We start from the raw sequence: 15202 nt of genomic DNA, 5'->3' as shown, positions 1-15202 counted from the left end.
AATGGATGTGAAAACTGTTTTTTTACATGGGGACCTAGATGAAGAAATTTATACGAATCAACCCGAAGGCTTTATAGAGCCTGGCCAAGAAAACAAAGTATGCAAGTTAATTAAGTCACTTTATGGCTTAAAACAAGCACCAAAACAGTGGCATGAAAAATTTGATTCCTGCTTGATTGAGAATGGATATAAATCAAATGAGTCAGACAAATGTATCTACTATAAATCTTGGGAAGATTTACATTTTATTATTAGCCTCTATATGGATGACTTACTCATTTTTGGTTCGAATTTGCATGTCATAAATAAAACAAAAACAATGCTCAAAAAACATTTTGAGATGAAAGATTTAAATGAGGCGAATATTATTTTAGGCATGAAAATTACAAGATCATCTGATGGTATATTTCTTGATCAGTCGCATTACATTGAAATTTTTTTGAATAAATATGGCTATAATAATTGCAAGCATGTTACTACTCCTTTTGATTCAAGTAATCACTTATTTCCTGTTAAGAATGGAAATGAAGTGGTTAATCAAGAGGAATATAATAGCACTATTGGTAGCCCGAGATATGCAACTGATTTAACTAGACCTGACATTGCATATGCAGTAGGTATACTTAGTAAATTTTCGAGCAAGTCGGGTAAAGAACATTGGAATGCTATTGAACGTGTGATGAAATATTTAGTTGGTACAAAAAATTATGGTTTATTTTTTACTAAGTATCCCGCTGTACTTGAAGGTTTTTGTGATGCTGATTGGAATACTTTGTCAAATGATTCTCTCTCTACACAGGTTATATTTTTACTTTAGGTGGTGGTGCTATTTGCTGGAAATCTAAAAAACAAACAATAATTGTGATAGTATTGCTACAATTGGTAGAGTGAACAACCGTTATTATAACGGTAAATCTAGACCTATAAGAAGAAAACACAGTACTGTGAGATCATATTTGAGTAGTGGTATAATTAATGTGAGTTATATAAAATCTTCTGAAAATCTTGCGGATCCATTAACTAAGGCCTTAGCAAGAGAAATGGTCTGGAATACAACGAGGGGGATGGGATTAAAGCCCATAAAATCATGAACCATGTATGAGGATACCCAACCCAAGGACTAGAGATCCTGTAATTGGGTTCAATGGGAAGAACGAATCACATGGTCGTCATAAGAAATGCACTATTATTTTTGACTCATCCCTATGGTGTAAGTGCATTTATCCTGTAATGGAGGAGGTTGAGTTTTAAAACTCTTAATGATAATCTGTATTTCTTATGAGTGGGGTGTTAGAGTTACAGGAGTACCCTTGACAGATTTCACCTATGTGAGCATGAGAGTGGGGCCACTCTCTATGAGACTTGAGCTTATTCTCAAATATGCTTATGAAATCGAGATTAGTACAAAGCTGAAACGTGCTGGCTATTAAAGCTCACGTCAACACCTGAATGATTATGTGCGAGCAGTAATACTTTATTTCCCTTAAGCACTCATAGTTCAAGTCTGAGACCACTACTGACTCTGGAGTAAAGATTATTGTTCACTAAGTGAAAGTTCAATGTAGAGCACACCTGCATTATGCATAATTTTTCATCTTTGTTTGTTAAACTCTCTACATGCATTGTACATACATAATATTAAAATAAGGGGGGAATTGTTGGTGTATTTTAATATTATTATATTATTTTATTGTTATCTTGGAAAAGAATCATGTACCTTGGATTGGGTGATGCATCCACATTTAATTATGGTCATTCATTCATGTATTTGATAAATGCATAATTAATTATATGAATTTACCTTGGATCTAAGTATGTATTTTGTGCCTATAAATAAACCCTTGAAGTATTAGCACAACACACCAATTTCTTCTCTTCATTCTCATCATATAATTCTTATCTTGAATCTAGAGAGTTTGGAAAACAAAGAAAGATGTTTTTAGTGGAGCTTTGGACTCCTCAGTTTGTGCAGAATTAGAGTGAGTTGTACGATTCAAATCGGGCTGTTGAATCCTGGGGGAGACAAGTCTTGAGGAGTTCTGCTGCACCTGTTTGTGAGCTAAACCAAATAACCGCAGAGGGCTTGATTCTCCTTAAAGAGAGGGAGATATCCGTGCCTCCGCCTGTTTATGAATCTTGTTTAACATTCATATTTTTTATTTGTATCTAAATTTGTATCATTTTTATTATTAGTTTTCTAACATTTCATATTGTCAGTTCAATAAAGATTAGAAATACAGAAACTTTTTCATGATGATCTTGATGGAAACTTGATTAGTAGTCATTTTACTAGGTTTGATTTCCCACCGCACTAATTTTTTCTCCGTTCCAACTCACAACAGACCTCACATGGATTCTATAATCTATTTTTCACTTCAACACTCAATTGGTCATTTATGTGAAAACTTATCTATTGGACCTTCCATCATCCATTTTTGATTTTTAATGTAAAAAATTCTCAGATTCATTTAAATCAATTTGTAGACCAACAAGTCTATTTGAGTTTCTAAGATGCAATTTTATCATTTCAATTTTCTTTTGTGTAGTGTTTGGGAGCATGAAATTCAGGTGAATTTGGATTTGTGCGGATTTGGAAGGAACTCAATACAATTTTATACTACGTTTTTGTCCAAATCCACACAAAACCAAATGCATGGTTAATGTCTATTTGATACCTTTTCTTTTCACTCATATTTGCATTCCTTTCTTCCTATGTGACTAGAAGAAATTTGAGCCACAAGAAGGCAAGGAATGTTAAATTGTTGATGCATTCACTCCACAATGAGTCCTTGGATTTAGGAATTAGTTGTGTATGAGGTGAATTTGCACGAACACTTTAGCTTTACCCGTCTCCTGAAAATGTTATCAGGAGCTATAATTCACCTTGAGAATTTAAAAGTCAAAATTGCTAGCTAAGTTGAGAACTCATCACTCACTAGTCTTTCTGTGTTTACAGAAATTCTGTGGTTAAAACACAATAGCAGTGCCAAGTGAATTTGTTTGATACGGATAGAAAGAAAAGGATTTGGTTCATTTTACTTTAGAGAACTTTTTTGGGCAATGGTGCTTATTTCCATGCATGCCTATACTTGTAGTGATAACACATTTTAACATATGGAAAGTTGCCATATCCGACACTGGGAATCACACTCGTTTCCTTGTGTAGCACCAAAACACATGTTTTTAAATGAAACTAATGTAGGCAGATAGATAGGGGTTTAGAAAAATTACTAGAAAAACTATATATATATATAATTAAAAACTGAAACCAAAAATTTAAACGATAAAACCAAACACTGAGTTAAGAATTTTGGTATTATGTGTTAAGAGTTTTGTTAGTAATAAGTGTGAGTTAGTAAGGGTATTATGGTTCATTCATATTGTACTTACATATATTATAAATAGAGGGAGACCTATCATTGAGTTTAGGTTTTTCATTTTACTCAATTACTCAATATGGTATTAGAGCTAGTTACCAAGAGGTCCTGAGTTTTAGTCTTGTTGCCCGCTTTTATTGTATGGTGTTAAAAAAAATTATTATGTTCCCTATCATGGTTGTTATTTATCATTTGTTCTTCTCTCCACGTGCTGTCGGGCTGCACATGCGGGGGAGTGTTAAAGCTTGATATACATTATTGGTCCACAACCTAATAGCTTAAGCTTTTAGGTAAAGTGGTAATCTAACATGGTATCAGAATGTGATCCAAACTAAACCCTACTCTCCTCAGCCATTGCTGGAAAACACCATTCCTGCAGCTGTCCTTCCTAGATTCACCTCCATCCCATATTTGTTCACAAAACCAACCATACACCCATAAATGACCCCCTTGATGACTCACACCACAAAACCCCATCGCCGGAGGAGCCCCACGCGCCGCGCGTGAGTGAATTTACAGCCACCTTTTTTTTTTCCTCTGCCATACTCTGATTCCTTCTCTAGACTATATTATCAAGCTGTTAGGTCAGTTCTTTGTTAAAAAATTCAACCTTTTCCGACTATGCACTCGCGGCATTCCGTTAATGTTTGTTCAAGGCTTGTGAAGGCCTCTTTATGAGGTTTTTGGAGCTGTGGCAGCATTCATATGTTCAGTTGTGAGGCTGTGGCAGTGCTATATCTGTTGGTGAGTTGTTCACCTCATCCGTGGCAGAGCAGCACCCAAGGAATGGTTGCTTGATGCTTTGTGAAGCTGTTTATCAATTGTTAATGAGTTTATTGGGTCTGAAAAAGTTGGATTTTCTGTGTGTTTTGATTCACTATTCTAATTCCTTCCATACACCAAAATATCAAGCTGTCGGGCATGTGTTTTTTGCTCCAAGATCCTGTCTTTGTTGTGACAATGCACTCATGGTAATTCATTACTTGTTGTTCGGTGTTAGTAACGGTCATTGGTGACCTTCTTGGGGGCAGTGGCAGTGCTCATAAGCTTTTTTTTTTGTGTGAGGCTGTGGCATTGTTGCTTTCTTAGGGCTGCATCTGAGGTTGTTGGTGACTTGTTCATGGTAGTTCCAGTGGTTCACCTCTCCAATTGTACCAGTGCTGAGTGTTGCTTTCTTGGGGCTGTGTGTGAGTTTCTTGGTGCTATGGCAGCCTTGTACTGATTTATCTGTGGCTTATTCATGGTGGGTCACCTTGTTCGTAGTTGTTCCAATTGTTCTAGCAATTAATCATATGATCATTGGTCTGAGTTTGTGAATGTTGGGATGGCGTTTGCAAATCCCAAAAGTATGATTCTTTCGTTAGTCACTTGTTTGAGTGAACCACTTGCTGTGACTATACCAGAGGAGGAGTATTCCAGGTTTCTATAGTATCAATTGTCTCAACAAGAATCTTATCACATTGCTCCTTTGGCCCAGAAAGGTAATCCTAAAGTATGCATGTCATCTAGTATCCTTCCTACTAGTCCTTGGATTACCAATTTTGCTGACACTGATCATATAACAGCTGCAACCAATTTCTTTTCTGATCTCCAATATCCTAAAAATCTCGCTCAAGCTACCATTGCTGATGGGTCCACTATTGCTGTTAAGGGGATATGAACAGTAAATCCTACTCCTTTTATTTCTCTTTCTTTTGCTTTATACATATCTAGATCTCCTTTCAATCTTATGTCAGTTAGTAATTTTACAAAGTCACTAAATTGTTCTATCAGATTCTTTCTTGATTCTATGGTTATTTAGAATCTGAAGACGGGAAAGACAATTGGCACAGGACGTGAGGCTCATGGACTTTACTACTTTGAGTCTCCTTTTCCACCCATTGCTTGCGCAGTCTCAACTACACCACTTCCAAATCCATTGTCTTCTTGGTCATCCGTCCTTGGACAAGTTGAAACAATTAGTTCCTACATTAAGTTCTGTGTCTAATATTGAGTGTGAGTCCTATCAATTGGGCAAGCATCATCGTGTTCCCTTTGCTCCCCAAGTCGACAAATGAGCGGTTAGTCCTTTCATGCTTGTCCATTATGATATTTGGGCTCCTAGTTGTGTGACCTTAAAGTTGGGGTTTCGATACTTTGTATACTCAGGTGTATGGTATGGATTATTTAGACACATTCTCCCTTGTTGCTAAACTTGCCTCAATACATTTGTTCATTTCTTTAGCCACCATTTGTCATTGGCCTCTACATTAGTTAGATGTGAAGAATGCTTTCCTACATGGTGATCTTCATGAGGAGGTATATATGGAGCAACCCCTTGGGTTTGTTGCTTAGGGGGAGTTAGGCTTAGTATGTTAGCTCAAGAAGTCATTGTATGGATTAAAACAATCTCCAAGAGCATGGTTTGGCCGTTTTAGTGCTCTAATACTTGAGTTTGGCCTTCATCACTGTGCAGTAGATCACTCTGTATTTTATCGTTATACTCCATTGGGCACTATTTTTATTATAGTATATGTGGATGACATTGTGATCATGGTGAGGCATCCATGACCTAAAGCTTTTTCTACAGAGTAAGTTACAGACCAAAGACTTGGGACCATTTAAGTAATTCTTCGTTATAGAAGTATCAAGTTCTCATATGAGAACTGTCTTGTCACAAAGGAAGTATGTTTTTTTTATCTTTTAGATGAGACGGCACTTTTGGGATCCAAACTTGTTGATACACCTATGGATCCCTATAGTAAGTTAATGCCAGATATAGGTGATTTGTTGCCAAACCCAAGTCGGTATCGGAGACTCGTTGGGAAGTTGAATTATCTCATAGTCATTCAACCAGATATATCCTTCGCAACAAGTGTTGTGAGTCAGTTTCTCGATTCCCCAAGAACAAGTCACTAGGATGCAGTAATTCGCAATTTGAGATATCTCAAAGGTGCACCAGGGAGAGGTCTCTTAAATTAGGATTGGGGTCACATTCATATTCAGGGATATACAAATGCAGATTGGGCCGGATCACCATCCGATCGAAGATCCACAACTAGGTACTGTATCTTTGTCGGTAGTAATTTGGTGTCTTGGAAAAGTAAGAAACAAATTGAGGTTGCCAGGTTGAGTGCTGAGTCAGAGTATAGGGCTATGGTGCACACTACATGTGAACTTGTTTGGCTAAAGAACATGTTGAAAGAACTTGGTTCTCCACATTCTCAGCCTATGGAGTTGATGTGTGACAATCGAGCTGCTATTCATATTGCCTCCAACACTGTCTTCCATGAGCAGACAAAACACATTAAAGTTGATAGCCACTTTATTAGAGGAAAACTTGTAAAGAAGCTCATTACAACCACTCATGTGAAGTCTGAGTTTTAGCTAGCTAATTTGTTCACTAAAGCCTTGGGAGGTGCTTGTGTGAAATTCATTTGTAACGAGCTAGGAGCATATGATATATATGCTCCAGCTTGAGGGGGAGTGTTAATGGTTATTTAGTCTTTTAGCATTATTATTATTATTATTATCATTATGTGTTAGAGTTTTGTTAGTAGTAAGTGTGAGTTAGTAAGGGTATTATGGTCATTCCTATTGTACTTATATTATAAATAGAGGGAGAGACCTATCATTGAGTTTAGGTCTTCCATTTTATCCAATTACTCAACAATATATTCATATATATATATATATATATATATATATATACGGTTTTTTAATATTTATGTTAATATATTCTTGTATTAATGATTTGTTTTTATGTTTATTTTTTAGTGCCATGTTGATTTTTCCCTATTAGTATTATTTTAATGATTTTATTTATTAATAGATGTGGCAGAGCTGATATAGTGGAAGAAGGGGGAAGAGATGGAGGTTTTATAGAGGAAGGGAGGCACCCCCGTTCTACTTTTTGCCAATGTGGGAGAAAGTGAGGAATTTGCTGCTGTGCTGCCTAATTGGTGCTGGCAGTCCGAAGTGCTGCATGCTTTGAAGGCTATTGGAGTTGGATGTTTGCCCTAGATTGACTATGTGAGGAAGCAAAGAACCTCCACACTCTTATAAAAACCCACATCACCCCCATCTTCCATATCTTCATGAAATCACGGGCTTTGACTACTAAGAGAGGATAGGATGTAACTAAACCCAGTAGAAGAATTATGTTTGAGCCCTTACATATTTGTCAAAGTCACCTTTATTTAAGGTGGTAAAAAAATTTTGAATTGGACTACAGGACGGAAAAGCTGATAAAAACCGAACCTAACCTTTAAACTTATGCTTTACTTTTTGTTAAACCATCAGTTTCTGATTTGATTGTGGTTCATAAATTTAAAATTTGATAATACCCGGTTTTGGGAAAAATTGAATTGAACTGAACCTTATCCTCCTACAAATAGATAATACTATGTTAATACATAGGGAAATTTCTATAACAAAAAAATTGGACTAGTACTAATTTTATTTAGCAATTGGAAGAAGCAAGAACATTGAGGATGTTAATGCTTTTACAAAAAGAACAAGGAAGAACAAGCATGTTAATGCTTTTCTAGTAAGTAATAAGCATTTTAAATCAGAAGATTTTATAGGCAATGGAAAGAATACTATTCTATAAAATTTTAATTGGCATCCACTGAGCCCTTTAGAGGTTCAATTTGGCCCTACTATTCCCACAGGTTTTCATTTTTCTTCAACTACTAAAGTTTCTGCCATCATCATGGACGATTGTTGGAGTTCGCCAAGGAGAATCTCTATAACAGTTGCTGAAATTGAAGCTCAGCTGGATTTTTCTCCAAATCCTTCTGCTGCTGATTCAATCAACTGGAATACTTTCACTTTAGGTTTTTTTCTCCTTCCACTCAGCTTGGAATCATTTGAGCAAAGTGTGTTGGCATTCTTCAATCTAGTTATCTTGTTTAAGTCCAATGTCCCAAAGCATTATTTTATTAGTTAGCTTGCCATATTCAGTAGACTCTCAACATTGGATAAACTGCATTCTGGTCAATAGACTCAACATTGGATAAACTGCATTCTGGTAAAATGAGCTCCTCTTCATGCTTGTTTTGTCATCAATCCACTGAAAACAGAAACCAATTGTTCTTTGGCGGCGATATCACTACGGATTGTCTAAGGTTACTGTTTCCCTCAGGCAACCAAGATTTTTTCTAGCTGAGATGATGAGCTTTCTTCGCTGTGTTCTTTAGGAAATTATCCTTCTGCTGTTATTCAAAAATTGGCTTGGGCTGCCTCAGTGTGTCATGTTTGGAAATGTAGGAATGCCATCTTGTTTAAGACTCCTTTGTTACTGACTCTGTTTCTTATAGCATTCTCTCTGATATTAGAGGCAGGTGTGTTAGGAAGTTCAGTAGACTTCTAACATCTTTTATTTGTCATGCTCTCTTTTCCATTGTATTTTACTCATGAGTTAAATATTCTTCTTAAAAAAAAAGAATTTTAAATTGAATTTATTTACAAGCAACTGATTTCTATCATGCACTGTTGCTAATTGATGGAAGAGTAGCATATTCCAGTGACTCAAATATCATATTGCAAAGAATAAATATAAATGCCTAGTCCATGTGGCAAGCCACAGTAAGTATAATATATTACTACTTACTTGAGAATGCACTAGTACTTCAAATATACGCGCTGAGTCTGTTATATCCAAGGCAGTTGTTGCAATCTTTACTATATCAGCTCCAGTAGCCTGTATTCTTGCCACAAGATTGCCAATATCCTCAACGGATGGAGTATTTTGATAGTTGTGAGAAGATACTATGATTTTGACCTTGCCTGGCTTTTTCCCTTGAATGGAATTGTAAAATTCTTGAGCAACCTTCAAGATGAGGAATTATAAGTTTTAGTAAACTGTCCTTGAGACTGTCACATCCAGAATAAAAACTCAAGCAAATAGTGTTTGAATATCATAATAAACAGTACAGTACAAGGGTATCTCATCTCCACTAAAACGCATCTGTTCCACTAATGACCGATATTATATATATTTTCTGTGTAATACCCTCTTTAAAAAAAAATTGCCATTGAGTACTTTATGCTGACCGTGCTCCATGGATTTATACCATAAAAATAACTCATGATCCAAACTGACATCATTAGAGTTTGTATTTAGTATATGGAGGTGCTGTTGAGATTTCTTTTCAAAATAAGCTTGATAAACCAGAGGCAACAGGACTGTACATTTCTGAATCTTAATACTAAGTCCCTCTCTTGAACTTGTTAATCATCATTACTATATGTTTCATCTTTCTGAATCTTAATACAAAGTCGTTCTTGTGAACTTATTAATCATTATCACTACTATACATCATCTCTTCACTGTTTCTTGTTGTGCATGTGCATTTGTGTGCTGTGTACATGTATACGCATTCTTATCCTTGCTTCTCATCAATTATTTATACTAAGACCCCCATTCCTCCCCCAATTTCTATTTGTGAAGCTCTAGTTCCCCCAATGTGATTTTATCATTCAGCACTGAGGCATCCCAGAATTTTGATGTGGAAGTGTAACAGCTGAGTTGTTGCTTCTTTATCAAGATAAATATAAAGAGAAGCATTTTTAGGTGACGAGTGAAGAAATCCATATCACGTGTTCATTTGAGATTTCAATGACAGGCATCAACATCTTTGAATATTCGACCATAGTTACTAGAGGGGTTTCATTTTTTCCTATAGGACTTGGACTACCCTTTCTCTTTTTTGTTTTATTATTATTATTATTATAATAATATATATATATATATATATATATATTATCTTCAGTTGCCTGACAATGAGCAAAAGTTGTGGGCAGAGTACAGTTCTTATAAAATGGTTAAACATTACTATATGTGGATTTTGGATAAAATTACCTCTTATGAGGTCTTTTTCTAAAAGTTAGATCTAACGACTACAAGTGGAAAAGGGTTGGCTCTGAAAGAGCATATCCTTTATAGAGCCATGTTTTGGAGCCTGCATGCGATACACGTCCAACAGAAAAAAAAAATATCAAGGGTGTCAATGCTATGAAAAATCAGAAGAATTTATGATAGATATTCTCATGAAGACTCAAACCCAACAACACCCATTTATCACATATTATCCAGTGAATTGCTCTTCTTCACAAAGTCAACACAAACCTACATCTTCTGTTCTAATTTCCCGAGTGCCAATGATGTATCTGACCATGCCCAGAGGTAGAGATGACAAATGTAAAGGTTAGGTGGTGGTAGAGACAGTCTATGAACCAGGAGAGATTGTCATAAACATATGAAGATTATAAGGACAAAGTGTAGGTAAGAATTACTGCAGTAATATTGATAGAGTTGCCCCAGCTAATTAATCCATAATTCCATATTCGCAGCTTAATGTGGATGAGAATTTGATAGGTTGGTGGACTTGAGAATTGCAAGTATCCCAGTCTCACCAGTAATATTAACGCATGAAGTATTCAGAAAACAAAGGTAAACAATTGCCACTGACATATTTTATAACTCTGGTTGATACATGTCTGGCAAGGCACTGCTAGACTAAGAGGAAGGAAGGGTTTTGCCAACAAATGGAGATGGAGTGTTTTGGAACCCAAGTCAGTTTTAGATGAATCCAGAAAAATTACATACAAAGAACTAGTTTCCGGGGATCAATAGCCAAGTGTTTTCAGAACTGCTTAAACAAGCCAAGTGTATGTAATGCAGAAAAAAATGTTCATGAATAGACAGCCATGTATTTGATATCACAAGATTTAAGCTTCACAATTAGAAAAATGCATGTGACATATTCAATAACCCATCGTTTAAAAACTAAATCATTTGAGAAATAATTAAATTGTTCGAAAGAATATTGATGAAAAGCAACCTGAAGTTCTACATCTATAAAATCAGCTCCCAATTCCATGGCAAGACGCAATGCCTCCTGCCGCTTTTGTTCATCACCATCATATTGACCTCCTTCCCATTTTGGCCTAAGAATCACATGGTTCAAAATTAAGATCACAAAACAGACTGAGAAAAAAATGCATAAGGAATGCTTGTAATCTCAGTTGACATATAGAAAGAAAGGGAAATTTAATTACCTATGATGGAAAAATACAAGAAGATCATACAATCAAAGACATATGTGAAACCCATAGTATATGCTAAGACAGTATACAACAATGACAAATTCTCCTGAGTGATCAAGCAGAGAAGTTTTATAATGCCAAGGAGTTCAATCTAACTGAAAGATCATAGATTGGTTGGCCACAAAACAATGTTAATTGTTAGCAAGATACATGTATGTACATACCATGTATGAATTAGACCATGTGATACATGTGTGTTAATTTACCTTGTCTCCCACTTGTACAACTAGAGCCCTTTGAGGCCAAGAGGAAATGCAGCAATCATTTAGAAGCAACAATCATACATTCACTCATTCATTCTTGCCAAACTATATTTAGCTAACAAGGGATCAGAACAATGGTTGCCAATCCTACACCATGGCTGGTGCTTTCCCATGTTGCCACTTGTCATTGTTAGTCCTCTGCCACCACTAGCACTCTACTACCAGCGAAGGTCACCCACTGTTCATAGGATCTCTCTTTTGACCACCGCCTGTGCACAGTAGCACTACTTCTCATGCACCCCATCACCATCTACTACTCACACAGGTCATCATAGGCTGCATAACTTCTTGCCCACCTCCCTGGGCTCAGATCTGTACCTAGCTCTTTGCACTCCACTCCTTTTTCAGATTTTCTCCTAGCTCCATGCTCACCTCTCCAGGATCAGATATGTTCCTAGCTCCTTGTTCCACTGTCCTTGCTCAGATTTGCTCCTAGCTCCTTGCTCACTTCTTTGAGATTGGATATGCTCCTAGCTCCTTGTTCACCTCTCCAGGTTCAAATATGCTCCTAGATCCTTGTTCACCACTCCGGGTTCAAATATGCTCCTAGCTCCTTGCTAACCTCTTCGGGTTTAGATATGCTCCTAGCTCCTTGCTAACCTCTTCGGGTTTAGATATGCTCCTAGCTCCTTGCTAACCTCTTTGGGTTTAGATATGCTTCTAGCTTCTTGATCACCTCTCTTGGTTCAGATATGCACCTAACTCCTTGCTCCTTTCTCTACGCTTAAATATGCTCCTAGGTTGCCTAGTTCCGTATGCACCTATTTGGTCTCCAATTTGTGGACTACAATGAGACCACGAACGATCACACTCTACCTTGCGCCACAGCTCACTAAGTGCCCTTTCCTAATCAATTTCAGCACTTAGTTTCCAAACTTAAGTTGGTCTCTCCGCCTCCTTCAGTTTGAGGGGGGATGTTAGCAAAATACATGTGTGCGCATACTATCTATGAATTAACCATGAGTATCATGTAGAAATTAGTCCATGTGATACATGTAAGTAAAATCTACCTTGTATGTAATTAGCCCATGTGATCTATGTGTGATCCAACTTATATAAATAGAGCCCTTTGAGGCCAAGAGGAAATAAACCAGACTATGTTTAGCTAACATTAATGACACATTAGTAAGGATTTGCAATTATGTGATGTTTGTGTTCTGATAAAGCAGAAGAAAAACTACAAATTCCATGGACTAGCCTGATGCTTTAGTTCTAATGGCGACGAATGGCCAGTCCTTTCCATTTCCAGTAAATTAAATGTTATATTATGGCCATTAAAACCTACACACAAGTTTGCAACCCTTACTATAAACATCTGCAAAGAAGTAAAGCCAAAGAATTTAGAAAATGCTATAAGTTGGCATGTATCAAGGAATTTTACAGCATTCGTTGTCTAAATATAAGCAAATATCCAGCCTCAGGTCTTGCCCAGTCACAATCCATGAAATATTTTTAATCTCTAGTACAATTTCTGCTTCTCAACCTCATATAAATAAAATCAGTCAAATCAGGTTGGTTAGTGCTTGGAGTTCCCATGTCATGCATCATGCATGTTTGTTTAAGAAAAAACAGTTTGGAAATACAAATCTTGACCATTTACATTACTCTTTACGTTCAATTCCAATAATAATGTAATTAAATCAATCCCCTGGATGAATTAGTTTTCATATAAATTAAAATATTTAGCCTTTAATATTGTGTTTTTAGTTACTAGTTGCGCAACAAAAGAAATTGTTAAATTTCTTTTAATTATCCTTCAATTTTGTGTTTGATCTGGGCAATACAACATTCTGGTATTGGCCAATTTAAAATAAGGACCATTTAGTCACCTACAATGACAATCATTTATTGTCCCTCAAAATTCAAAAACTGCAAGAAAATGCATATATATATTTACAGCAAAGATCAACCTTTGACTAATTTCTTATAAGCCTAGAAGTGCATTGTTATAAAGGAAATCTGAAGCTCACATTACAATACACTAAACTTAAATAACATTATCTCAATGAACTAGAGAAAAAAAACAGCATTTTTCTACTCGAGCGCAAACATTACAAATTTCAAATATTAAATCTTTTGATTTGCAATTATCACTATCCTATATTAGGTTAGTGAGAAAATGTTTTAAAAACAAAAGATAGTAAAACTCTATTACTAATTACAATGTTATATGCTGTTTACGTTCATAGAAATTTAAAAATTTGTCTGCGGAGAAGAGATTGCATTGGTATCAACCCTTAAAAGCAAGAACAAACCACACAGTACCAAGGATTTATAGCATTACCTTTTTTCCATTCTCCCTCATTTTCTTGTCAACCCATAAAATCATTATGGTAAAGCACTACAAATAGAAGCCACAGAAGAGTAAACACATTTAAAATTACCTGTAAGTTATAAGAGTGGGCAAGGCAGATTGCTTGATGAGAATTTCAAGATCCCGGCGAGGACTGAAGTTCTTCAGATAGTCCAACCGGAATTCTACAAGGTCAGCGCCGAGCTCCTTCGCCTTTTGCGTCAAAACTAGCATCTGATCGACTGATTCCGCCATCACCGGCGCACAAATTAGCGTCGAATTCCTCCGAGCCCCATCCGCGGTCTTCAAATCCATCGCTGTCAACTACAAAATCCAAACACCAAAATTACTAAAAAATAAATTAATACACACAAAATTCAGAAGGTCAAAACTACTGAAAACGTGAATTGCGGTGTTTGCGTTCCGAGAAAACGCCGGTCAGACTCCTCTACGAAATGGGGTTGGTAGAAAACTGAAACCAAATGAGAATGTGCAAACTTTCATTTTTGTTCTGCTTCCCTGCGTTCTCCCAGAAACCAAACATATGGGTATGGAAACTTTGGGGAAGAAAAGAAAAATGCGGGAAGTGGGTAGGGAATTACTGGGATACTTTCGAGAGTCATGGTGGTGTGCGCAGAGCTTGAGGTTGAGCTCAGAGCTAGCGGGGAAGGTGGGAAAATGTCTTTTTTTTTTTCTGTTTTGGTAGGAAGGTGCCTGTGGTTGTCGGGGTTAATATTATATAGGAGAGTGGCTTTGTGATCTGATGGGAATGAACTGAACGTGGGTTTTATGGACCGTTAGCTGGTTTGAAATTTAGATGGCTGCTGTCACTGAGCGTGGCTGGATAATGGGTATCGGCTACCCATTTACCCCGATTGCCCGAATTCATTTACCCGATTGCCCGAATCCATTTGTTATTTTCTAGCATATTGTGTTTATGTAATGTATTTGTTTTCATTAAATGTGTCTTGTGTATTGTATCTGATTGTATGTAAATAATATTATGCAAATATTTTTGTAATTTTTTTTTAAAATAAGACATATTTTAAAAGTAAATTTATAATATTATCATAATTTGTTTTGCAAATGTTAAAGTATGAATTGTAATGCATATTTCCCTTAGTAAATATGTCATGCACGTTGTAATAATGTTAAATAAATACTTTTATAATTTTAAA

General features: G+C 36.3%; 1 protein-coding gene across 1 annotated transcript in view; it reads right to left on the bottom strand.

The window, feature by feature from the left end:
* The window catches only part of LOC131152910 (bifunctional 3-dehydroquinate dehydratase/shikimate dehydrogenase, chloroplastic-like), a 36865-nt gene extending 22022 nt beyond the window's left edge, over positions 1 to 14843 (bottom strand). The window contains exons 1-4 of the mRNA XM_058104865.1: positions 14627 to 14843; positions 14116 to 14348; positions 11204 to 11309; positions 8971 to 9189 (exon numbers count right to left, since the gene is read on the bottom strand). Of these exons, the coding sequence (XP_057960848.1) occupies positions 8971 to 9189; positions 11204 to 11309; positions 14116 to 14348; positions 14627 to 14647 (579 nt within the window). The 5' untranslated portion in view covers positions 14648 to 14843. The remainder of the gene's footprint in view (positions 1 to 8970; positions 9190 to 11203; positions 11310 to 14115; positions 14349 to 14626) is intronic.
* Between the last annotated feature and the right edge of the window lie 359 nt (positions 14844 to 15202).

The sequence above is a fragment of the Malania oleifera genome, chromosome 4 (assembly GCF_029873635.1).
Source record: "Malania oleifera isolate guangnan ecotype guangnan chromosome 4, ASM2987363v1, whole genome shotgun sequence".
NCBI lineage: Eukaryota > Viridiplantae > Streptophyta > Magnoliopsida > Santalales > Ximeniaceae > Malania > Malania oleifera.
This window is presented reverse-complemented; position numbering and strand designations above follow the sequence as displayed.